The 12413-nt window shown below is 34.7% G+C and overlaps 1 protein-coding gene across 4 annotated transcripts in view; it reads left to right on the forward strand.

Moving 5' to 3' along the window:
* LOC112048897 (pseudouridylate synthase RPUSD2) overlaps nt 1-5481 on the forward strand; it is a 505733-nt gene extending 500252 nt beyond the window's left edge. For all 4 annotated transcript variants that reach the window (XM_052891150.1, XM_052891149.1, XM_052891152.1 and 1 more), the window contains one exon: nt 969-5481. In XM_052891150.1, coding sequence (XP_052747110.1) covers nt 969-1043 — 75 coding nt within the window. In that variant the 3' untranslated portion in view covers nt 1044-5481. The remainder of the gene's footprint in view (nt 1-968) is intronic.
* The last annotated feature ends 6932 nt before the right edge of the window (nt 5482-12413 follow it).

Below are 12413 nucleotides of genomic sequence, written 5' to 3' on the forward strand. Positions count from 1 at the left end.
AAGTTAGCCCTTGACTCACCTGATGGTAAGTGATGATGCAGTCTAAGATGGAAGCGGGCTAACTTGTTAGAATGAGGATGAAAATCCTCACCCCTTAATTAAGCTTCAGTTCTACAAATTAACTTTAGTAGTACCAGTATAAATCTAGAAATGCTCTAAAATGTCGTAATCTAACTTAAACTAGTAGCATATACTTCAGAGACCTAAATCCTTTTACGAATACGTTTCAAACCATTTGGGAACGGTAACGTACCGTTTCAAAGCGCATATATTTTCAAACTACAAAGTTAATCAAAGTAACTTCAAGTGATCTTGAGCATGGGCAAAGTACGCCACGAGCGCATGCAATATGAAATAGAAGGCAAATTCATGTTATTTGTTTTAGACTTTAACTTACGCCTTAATTTTAATTACGAATACTTTATTATGATATTTTAGAATATATTTTTAATCAAGAAATAAAAGGAAATCATAACTTTAATGAAGCCAATGATTATAAATAGCGAAATATTGATTTGGAGAAATTATCACTACGGATATTTTTACCAGCTTTTATTTATTCGTAAAAGATCATATTATGAACAAACTGCACCGAATATTATGAACAAACTGTACCGAATTCAATGATTCTTATTTTACACTAAATTATATGTTTAAGAGAATTCAAATAATAAAAAGACATGGAACAAAAAGAAATGCAATTGATTTAAAATAATGTGACGGTGACGCCGTAGTGGTTCCGCAGGGAGCTATCGGCACCTACTCAGACAGAAAAAAAAAATTAAAATAATGTTACTTAATTTGATCTTTTTAAGGACGCAAAAAATTTTAATGTGGTTTTCATCACTAAATACGAGTAATTATATTGATACATGAAGATATATTATATGTATATCTAACATTCTTATATTGTTATATAGCTAAAAATTAGTAGTAATTTATATTACAACGTAATTTACTTCCTGCAGGGACCCGGCTGGGAGTACGAGACGGAGCTGCCACAGTGGGCGAGCGTCGACTGGGAGGAGCCGGAGAGTTCATAGTTATACGTTTTGACACCACTGCAGACGCGCCTCGCCACCAGTCTCCACATCTCTAACAATAATGAACACGTGATTTAGGATAAACTGATCGAGATTCTTCCAGGTCCACGTTACAATGTCAGGGCCAATATTTGTACGAATATTAGCGTGTGTAGAAATGTCATCGTTTGTCAAAACACAACAATGTAGTGATAGAGCCTCCTGTGTAAAGGTTTTTGGAGTGGTCAGTTCTATAGACTTTTGTTTCACCTAGTAGATCATTATATACGCAAAATTGTAAAGACCTTTAAAGGGACAATACAATAGTTTTACTTTAATAATCAGATCAAAAATATCGCCTAACAACAATTTGGAGAAAATGTCTTTTTTAAATGTTAGTGTAATAAAAACGAATGTATTTATGTCTACAATAAGAAATAATATGTTAAAAAATGTATGCGGAATAATATGATATAGATTCGATTACGAATAGTAAAAAACTACTCAAGAAGAAGGTGGTAATAGGTATGGCAATTTTATTAAAACAGACCATACATAAACGGAAAATGTAAATATTGATCAACGTAATGTTTTTATTGATTAAAAAGTTGACTGCGAGGCGCTAAATGACAGGGTTCTTATAAGTACGAACCTAGTGACAAAATGGATGACACCGCTAAAACTTGGCTGTTATATCTTAATGCTGAGGTAAGTTTTTATAATTAAGGATAAATTAGTTGTAAGGTAAAACTATTTTATATGCAATCATTGCACTATCAATTTTATGTTCTAGTTTCTATTCTCTTGTTTTCTAGTGGATTTGTAGACACGATTTTTTTATAGTTAGAGTTTAAATTGTAGGGTTTATTTTACCTGTTCAGTTCCTATCGGTCTAGGATGTTTCTTGAAGCTTGTTGTAGCCTAGAGTTAAGGGAATGTAACAATTTTTGTAAAAATATCACTACCATTAAAGATATAGATTTATCGCTTTAACGAGGCAGGGTCTGAACCACGATCATAAATGAATATAATAATGATATTTTAATCAAAGTCGTTTTAATATGTCACAAATGGGATAGCTCTTCTAAAAATATTTTAGTTTAATCCAAAAAAAAACTCTACAATAAAGTTTAAATTTTCAGTTTTAATAATATGGAGGTAAATAAAAGGCCCAAGCTTCTTTCGAAAAGAATATACCTTACTCTTACATAAACAGTGAAACCTGATATAAGCAATTATAAAAATAAAACAATAGTTAAATATAAAAACTTTTTTGGAATAAATACCAGGAGGTTTGTCTTTAAAAAAAGATCGTAGATCAAATTTGAGATTCCCGCCTATTAGTATGAAGCCAAAAATGAATCGGACTAATTCCTCACTGCTATTAAATAAAATAGAAACGTAACCTGATGCAGATTTAAAATTTTTATTTTTTCATGTACAAATAGGGACTCATTTATCATCATTCTGAAGAGAAAAATTTTATTTTTTAATTTAACCTTAATATTATAAATGTAAAAATATTGGACCACTGCTAAATATTTTCTTATTAAACTCGTTCATAGGACCACTCTTACTAATAGAAAAGCTATCTCTATATCGTAAATTTACAAATAAAGGCGTAAGTATAAATTTAAAACAAATTGATAATGCATTTTCGTAAGCAGTGCTAGTATCACTGCTGCGTTTTGGCTTCCATAGTTTTGAGTAGATATTTAGGTATTCTCAAGGATTTTGTACTTTAAATACAGTAATAATATTAGCGATTTTGCTAAAAAATTAAAATATTTTTTCATTTTTTATTTTCAAAGGTTCACATTCATCATCAAAATGACCGGTGCATTTACTGTTTCTTTCATTTCCAAGATCGAATAATTTTGAAAAGACATCTATTTGAAATTTCCATTCTGATTTCATTTTATTTCCTTTGTTTGTAATAACCAAAGTCGTAGACGTATTTCCAAAGAGGTGTGATTAAATGCCAAGTTAGAGTCGGTTTAAGAACATTTTCGAAGCAGCAGTTTTAAAGACATGAATAATGTTTGTTTTCATAATTCATAAGTTTTGCGTGTTTTAGGAATTAAGTGATACCAGTTTGATTTGGACGTCGATTTATTATTTATTTTTTGGATTGTTAAATAATATTCATTTATTAATACAAAATTATATACGACAGTACATTTCATTGAATCGTCATCGCTGGTAAATTCATTAGGTACATTAGTAAGTATTAAAATATAAAAGACAATTCTTGTAACTCTAAAAATATTTTCACGAGCTTTCATAAATTAATTGTATACAAAATTATATATTTTTCTTACTTGTAGTGTAGCAGTAGTGAGCGTATATTAATACGTATATGTATTATGTCTATGTACAATTTGATTTTTATACGTATATTTGCGATTATTCAGGACAAAAAAGTGTTTAATATATATTATCTGTGTTATTAAATTAGATGCCAAGTACTCGAACAACTTTTTTTTGGGATAACTGTTTTATTTACTGTTGCAACACAATATTGCACTATTGCTATATATAAAATGACTGTATATATGCTTAGTGTTAGAAGGCCTTTAGATTTTTTGTATAACGTTGCCAGTTCTTACTACCCCAATGTTAGTTAACTTGTATGTTTTGGGATCAAATCTTGTAATTAAGCATTGAGTGAAATTGCTATGAAAATTGGTGTTATCAACATTTATGTGGAAAAGTATTTTGGTTTTATGTCTTACTATCAACCGATGCCATTTTGAAAATACGAGTTCACTAAGGTTACAATTTTACACGTCGTATCTATTATAAAAAAAAACTAGCTATTCATGTTTGGTGTCAAATTATTTACCAGGATATAATAAGATTATTAAAAAAAATCATCGAAAAGGAGCGAATCCCATAGAATAATTGCATCTGGTTCAGTACCAATAATTCTCTATATTGCTTTATAAAAGAGTAAAATAGAACACACTCTAATTAGCTGGAAATACTGGAATTCTACTAACGAGTGTACCGAATAGTAAACGTATGTTATTGTCATCAATTTCTCTTGTAACTTGAAAATAAAACACATCTCTCAAACACAAAACAAAGGTGCTTTGAGGTAAAGGAAATATGGATGTATTTCTAATGTTACTATTTTTACCGATGGCAACACTAGGCTCACTCTTCTATACAGTTATATATCTCTAATTTGTGCAGTTACATGTTGATAATGAGATGTAATTCTTCATTAATTTCTATACTTTTAAAGTTTCGTCCCTTTTCGTCTTTTTTATTTAAAGTAATCGAAGACTTCGTCAGGTCATAAATGTCTGCATGTTACGTGCACGTTTTGTGATTTTTCATATATTTTGTAACTTTTTGGTAATAAGTTTTAATTTGACAATTTGCTTTGACTTCAGTACTTATTTTTATATGGCATCGGTTGATTATATATAATATATTGTGTAGTTTACCGGTTGAATTTAAAATATATGGTAGCGTATATAATATAGTCTGTGGCATATCACGTAACAGGAAGTTGATTTGACTATTTAAAAATTGTCGAATGAGCTTCTCAGGTGGATGTTGTTGTATTTTTATATAGTTGGTAAGATTGTTCATATACATTTTGTTGGATGTACGACGTAAAATATAAAGGGGTAAACGATCGAGTGTATTCGAGTAAGGTTAGGGGTATAAAATAGCGATTTTTGTCGCGAAAAACGAAATAGTTTTACTTCATTTTAAAAGAGACAAAACTATTTTTTTTTTTAAACCTTGATGCCATTCTCTGATCTTTTCCGCTTTAAAAAAAACATAAACAACTTTTGTTTATTCATTTATTAATAAGGGATTTTCATGTGCCTTCACAAAATATTGAAGAATAAAGATAAAATTGTTAATGTATGCTTTTCATTATGGCTATTTGTAATTTTTACACGTTTTTTAAATGTAGGTTTACATTTTTTGGTGATGGCGGGTTGTCTTTATAAAGTGTGACCAGAATGATATGAAATGTTTAAAAGAATCAGACGTTTGTAACATTAGTACAATTTTAATCGCAATAACTTGGGAATATTTTTGATTAAACCCAAAATTGTATTCAATATTGTTCAGTTTAATTTAGCTAAACAGGAAATTATAAAATATTTTTTATTCTGGCCACACTGACGCCCGTCAAAAGCACTTCCGCAGATTATAAAATAATAATATGTGTTGCGTGATGTAAACCAGTAATTAAAAATATGTTAATTTGTTTTGATTTCTGTTTACGATGGTGCCATACTAAATGGCGTTAAATGTACACCGACACAAAGTTATTGTTTGAATTTTATTTGGACGATGACAAGAAAGACATTTTGTTATTTTATATAAGTAATTTGGTAATTAAGGTTATAATAGTGTTCCCTTCTTTAGATTCGTGTTATGATAATTCATGTTTCCACTTAAATTTAATTAGAGTAAAATTCATCTTTGACACGCTGTGTTTTATTTACACCACCAACCACCACCTTTTTTTATTCTTTACAAGTTAGCTCTTGACTACAATCTCACCTGATGGTAAGTGATGATGCAATCTAAGATGGAATCGGGCTAACTTGTTAGGAGGAGGATGTAAATCCACACCCCTTTTCAGTTTCTACACAACATCGTACCGGAACGCTAAATCGCTTAGCGGTACATCTTTATCGGAAAAGATTCCACTGAAGGTTTCTAAGTTCAATTGCAATCAAAACTGGGAGAAATGTACTCACTTTAATATAGTATCAGATGATGGACTGACTTATGAATGGCCTACCTGATAGTAAGTGAAAAACCCATCGCCTATAAACAGCAATTATACCTCGTATGGCGAATGAGGAACACGTTCCGTTCACGTTCAGGTTCGTATTCTAGTTAGTCTATCTACCTTAGGTGTTGGTGTTAAGCCTTATGCGCCTGCAATTAAACACTTATAATTTACTAGGGGACGCCCGCGACTTCGTCCGCGTGAAATTTAGTTTTTCACAAATCCCTCGGGGTCCTATATTTTTCCGGGATACAAACTAATGTATGTGACAATCCAGAGTAAAATCTATTTCCATTATAAATTTCAGTCAAATCGGTACGTGTACTACCAAGAAAAATATTTAAAAAAAAATTTCAAAATTTTAGTTTTTTTAATATAATTAAGTGTTTTGAGTTATATTTTTGTTGTGGACTAGATATTAATAGAAGGTGGTAAAATAGGGGTTAAAAGTTTACATCCAGTTGCAGGCGAAGTTGCGGGCTTCCGCTTGTACATAATAAGTTTGGCGGTAATAGTTCCCTGGACAATATCTGACACTAAAAGCCTAAAAGCTTCTACTTCTACTAAATTTCTCTTTTGCTCCGCAAACTAAAGTGAAGCTAAAACGATCACGCTCCTTTATTTACAATTGCAGTTCCGTATCGAAGGTAATCGTATCGCAGTTCTTGTCCGTTAATGATGACCGAATCCACAAATTTTCATTTTTTTTTATCAACCCATAATCGGCTCACTGCTGAGCTCGAGTCTCTCAGAATGAGAGGGTTTAGGCCAATAGTCTACCACGCTGGCCCAATGCGAATTGGCAGACTTCACAGTTCACATACGCAGAGAATTACAAAAATTCTTTGGTATGCAGGTTTCCTCACGATGTTTTTCCTTCACCGTTAGAGACACGTGATATTTAATTTCTGAAAATGCACACAACTGATAAGTTGGAGGTGCATGCCACGGACCGGATTCGAACCCACACCCTCCAGAATCGGAGACAGAAGTCGTATCCACTGGGCTATCACGGGTCTAAATTTTCATTGGTGGGGGTTAATTCTTTGAAAACACGAACCACTATCTGCTTTTATTGAATTCTAAACTGACATGAATTTAGCTACAACCAATAATCGAAGTATAAAGCAAAATTTTCATACGTAGTACGTAATATTAAGCACACTAATACTCAGAGAGAGAGAACTCATAGTTCGAAGAGCCGATGGACGTTGGGATCCCAAGCTATTGAAATGGCGACCCCGCACTAGTAAGCGCAGCTTGGTCGACCCACCACCAGGTTAGTGTTGAGTAGGACATACAAGAGGCAGGACATTTGTCCCGTACATGACGTCACAATGTAAGAGCGGCTCAACATTTAAAAATGTACTACTTCACATTTTCTGTCGCGGTAGTTGCTTTACTCGTACGCGAGAGAAAGCGAGACACTAGTACAAAAGTCGAATGGGACGTCATTCTGTGGTCCTGTCATATAATTTTGTACTATATTCCTTAACGCGACGGAAATAGTATACGATGCGTTTAGAAATATTATTTTTTGAATTTGGATTTATTCAATTGAAAATAACTTAATAATTTAAAAACTGAAATATAATAACCAAGGTGAATCGATCTATTTTATAGGTTAAAAATAGGTTTGGCATTTAATATCAGTATGTAAGACAAGAAGTATTACTAACATAGAATACTTGTACCGAATCGTAAATCTATGATTACTAAGCTATATAATTGTACTAGTACAAACATGACATTTGTACACGTTGCTTCAAACAAAGTTCAAATATGACATTTGTATTCGTTACTTCAAAATTCAAATGTGGTGCCAAGCTTCAGTACGCCTCGCCTCATTTGAAGTGGGACATTGTACTGCCTCGGTACAAAAAAGAGGCAACACTTACAAACTCTTTTTCAAGTCATGTCCTACCCAACACTACACCAGGTGGACTGCCGACATCAAGCGAGTCGCAGGGATTCACTGGATGAAGATGCTTGGAGGCCGTTGGATCAGCTTCCACCTTCACACAGAAAGTAAAACTATAAGAAATGTAAACAGTAATTGTTATTAATTGTAAATTATAATACTGTATGACTTTTTCAAAAGAGCAACTGTTGAGTTTCTTGCCGGTATCTTCTCAGCAGAACCTGCCTTCCGAACCGGTGGTAGAATCTTTACAAATAGTCAACTGACGTGTCAAAAGTGCTTGTAAACTGAGCCTACTTGAAATAAATGATTTTTGATTTGATTTTGATTTGATTTGAAGGCGGCTCAGGATTGTGATGTTTGGAAGTCCCTACAAAAGGCCTATGTTCTGCAGTGGACGTCCATCGGCTGTTATGATGATGGTGATGATGAATACTCAGAGGGACTCGAACCAACAATCGGAACAGAAATTGCAGAAATTGCGTAAAAGATAAGAAAAACATTTCTAAGAAAAGGCAATTTGTAGGCCGTATTTCTGCAAGCGCTCTTAATATTCGTACTTTATTCATCCACCTATTGTATACGGATTCGGTTAATGGTTTCGGTCGTTTGCTCCGTTCGCGTTTAATTTTGAATACGCTTATTGTATTCAAATATTTTGTCGATAATTTATTTTAATTGCACACCATTAGGTTAACGCAAATGTTATTCAATTTATACAATACTGTCGCGTAAATATATCGGTTATGTTGGACCGTTTTAGTTTGAAAAGGACGACTTTATTTGTAAAAATAAAAAAATATACAATAATGTTCATTATTGTACAGTCATCTGGTAGTTGCTTATACATGGTTTTCTGGAAGATTTTTAAATAGGCATTTTTATAGATTCATCATCATTAGCAATCCATATTCAACTCACCGTTTAGCACGAGTCTTCTCTCAGAATGAGAGGGGTCATGCCAATAGTCCACCACGCTGTCCCAATGCGGATTGGCAGACTTCACACACCTACTTAATTAAGAAATCTCAGGTATGCAGGTTTCCTCACGATGTTTTCCTTCACCGTTTGAGACACGTGATATTTAATCTCTTAAAATGCACATAACTGAAATTTGGAGGTGCATGCCCCGGTCCGGATTCGAACCTACGCCCTCCGAATCGAAGGCGGAGGTCATATCCACTGGGCTATCACGGCTGTTTTTTATAGATTGCGATGTGATTTTTCCGAATTTTAAATTTAGCACTTCATATATTTGCACCGCAATATTTAACATTTACACAAAGTATAAGTAGGTAGAGAAAAATTTCCTGCAACTGCAAAAGTTGCAACCTCAAACAATGACGCAACGTTAAGGCGGAATTATATAAATCTGACGTGTCGTATCGTAACGCATCAGAAAAGAACCGGTAATACATTTTATATGCAACAAATCAGAAGCCATCACGACAAGTCAGAACACATAAGTGTAAACGTAGCAATACAAAATGGATACCGATTCTGTTCTGATGCGTCACGACACGACACGTCAGACAAATATAATTCCGCCTTTACGTTACGAAAACATTGTAATTAAAAATAGCAACTAATATAATTGCCAGCGCCACAAAATGTCGCCATAATTATGCCAATAACTGGCCGCTCCAATTAGCTACGAGCATACTAGACCTACGAGTACTTTGTCCATTCCATCCGTGAGGACTAATAAGTGCCTACTTTTAATTTGCGGAACAACTTTCCGACACTTAACGAAAGCTTCCCAATAGTACTACATTTTAAATAAATGTGAGAGAGAGTGATACTTATAGTCAGCCATTGACTGTTAATTATTCTCACGTTTCTGCAGCGCAAACGGCAGCGAAGACGTTTTATAAGTCGAGGCGTCATGCACGCAGTGGTGTCTTAATTTCATTTAGTCGCTTATTAAACAGCGAACGTTATTTAAACAAATAATACGTAAATATCGTCTATAATGTCGAGTTATATGGTCAGGAAGTGTAAACACTATATATACTGAAATATACTATAACGGAATTAAAGACAAAATGCATGTGTGCGCTCAGTAATGTAGCTAAATTCGTATCACTTTTTGCGGTGATTTTGTAATCATTAGCAACCCATATTCGGCTCACTGCTGAGAACGAGTCTCCTCTCAAAATGACTCGGATTAGGCCAATAGTCCACCACGGTGGCCCAATGTGGATTAGGTAGGTTACGTACCTACCTAATCCACATTGGGCCGGTAGGTAGTAATAGGTTTAGGCAGTTATTTTAGTTAAATATTATTGTTACTTATATGATATATTAATACTTAATGAGTTACTTTTGATTAATACACAAAAAAAATTGTTTTTTCCATTTTTGTTATTGAGTAGGGCAAAGAATGTAATTGCCCGACCCAGATCTCAAAATCAGATCCTTATTATCTAAACCTAAACGCTAACTACCTAATAGGTATACCAAAGCTTATGACTAAATCACGTAAAAATAATATTCTGACCAATTATGTAGTCACGAAAATCGGTTGTCACGTCAGTCAACCTCCCTATTATGACAAGGGTCGGATTATTGACGATTTGTCGCCTCAACCTGCCGACCATGTCAATCTGATCTTTGCTATAAAGAGAGATATTATTCATGGCACAATTTCGTAATAAAGGTATTTTTTATACAATAACATATGACAAGCTAAGTTGTAGTCTGGGGTGGAAAGCGCTTGCCTTGAATATGCTTATTCGCTCTTTACTTCAATTTGGTTGAGCTACATCCCCGATACCAACGCTGATTGTAGATCTCGACGCCCAAAAAACGTCCTTTACGATCCTGACGATGACATAACGAACGACAATGCTTCCCAGGCAACACAAACACAGGCTACACAAACACAGGCTACACAGCGTCTTCGTCGGCGAAGATGAGGTCCCCGATATCTGACGTCACCCAGACGTGGGCTTTTTAACTCACGATCTCGGGGGCGCCCAGACTGATACACTCAGGCCAAAACACTCTTCCCGAACGGCCCTCTAAGTCGAGGTCCGAGTCTCAGAGGAGACGCCCTTAGAGAGTCGTTCCGCCGATCTACACTGCTACTGCCTTCGGGCTCCATCAGGGCTCGCCAAACCCCCAGTGACGCCGCTTAGGTCCCATAAAGAGCCTACGTCACTTACACAATCGAGAACAAAAAATCTTTACTTCATGGTATCCACGTAGTTAGTATGTGAAAACTAAAAAGTATAGGAGGTAATGGACATTGCGAAGACGGAACCAAAATGTTTTAAACTCTATCAATCATGCAGGTAAAACAATGACTTGTCCACCAGGGAACATAAAAAAAGCAAAATTATCTGCAGTGTTGCTTCCGTGCGTACACAAGGGTGCTCAGGTATGCAAAGTCACGTCAAATATAATTTTTGAAAAAAAAAATTGAAAATTCTTGAAATTTTGAACAACTTTTTTGTTCTTTTTACCTGTCTGATTATCCGGACTAATTTCCGTGATGGCTGAATCGATTTTACTGGGAGTTTTACTGATAAATAGAGGAGGATATCGAGCAACATAATAAGAAAGAATATTCAAGGTTTCATGCGACGAAGTAATAATAGATATCATGTGTCTATCTATATAAGCAAGAGCAAGGCCAACGCCTTGCTTGCTCTTTCTCAGGCTCAATCACGTTCCGTTACCCAATTGTACCATCATCATCATCATTATCAGCCGATAGACGTCCACTGCTGGACATAGGCCTCTTGCATGGACTTCTAAACACAACCGTCTCGAGACGCCAGCATCCAGCGGTTTCCTGCAACCCACTTGATATCCTCGGTCCACCTAGTGGAGTGTCGAACAACACTGCGCTTTCCGTTGCGGGGTCGCCATTCCAGCACCTTGAGACCCCAACGTCCATCGGCTCTTCGAACTATATGGTGTTTTTGTATCATTGTGTAGTGTAAGTAATAATTATTATTCAGTCCATAAATTGGGTTAGTGTACTAGCTAGTTAGTTACATTATTCAGTTGGTAGCATTTGGTAGCGTGTTAGCAAAGTTTCGAAGTTTCTTGTCATTGTCATGTTAAGCAATTTAACTTACACTCGTTAGTCATTTTGAACTTAAGGATTCTTGTTTCGGTATTTGCATGACTTGCTGGAAAGTTATCAAATTAATTGGCCTTCACTAAATGCCAAATAACTAACGTTGAAATTAATGATCTGTTCGTGTTTTTAAAGTGAATGCCAAAATTTCAATAAAAGATATTATTATTGTGACACCACGTTCGTATTCGTTTTTAGATTACCAAAAATACTTGAGGTAATTTAAGTAGTACCTAATAAGTATAAAATACAAAACTTCGACGAACACTTAAGAATCTTTTGCTTGGGTAGAAGCTTTCTGTACCCTTGTGTAGGATACTGAAGGCAGAGATGACAGAAGCGCGTATTGTAAGAAGGTTCCTCACCCTGAAGCCCTGGCCACCAACTTGTGACCAAGCAACTGCTTGGGCATTACTATATCTCTATCTAACTATATCTCTATTTAGTAATAAATTGTTCAAAATACTATATCGGGTAAAAACACAGTGCGATGGCTTACTTATTTCCGCCAATGTAAATGGAGGCCTAAGTGGAAACTGCCTAAAAGATTATACAAACCATTTTTGACGCATACACTTCCCATCAAGAATAGCGGCGAAAAGCCACGAA

The sequence above is a fragment of the Bicyclus anynana genome, chromosome 3, assembly GCF_947172395.1.
Source record: "Bicyclus anynana chromosome 3, ilBicAnyn1.1, whole genome shotgun sequence".
Lineage (NCBI taxonomy): Eukaryota > Metazoa > Arthropoda > Insecta > Lepidoptera > Nymphalidae > Bicyclus > Bicyclus anynana.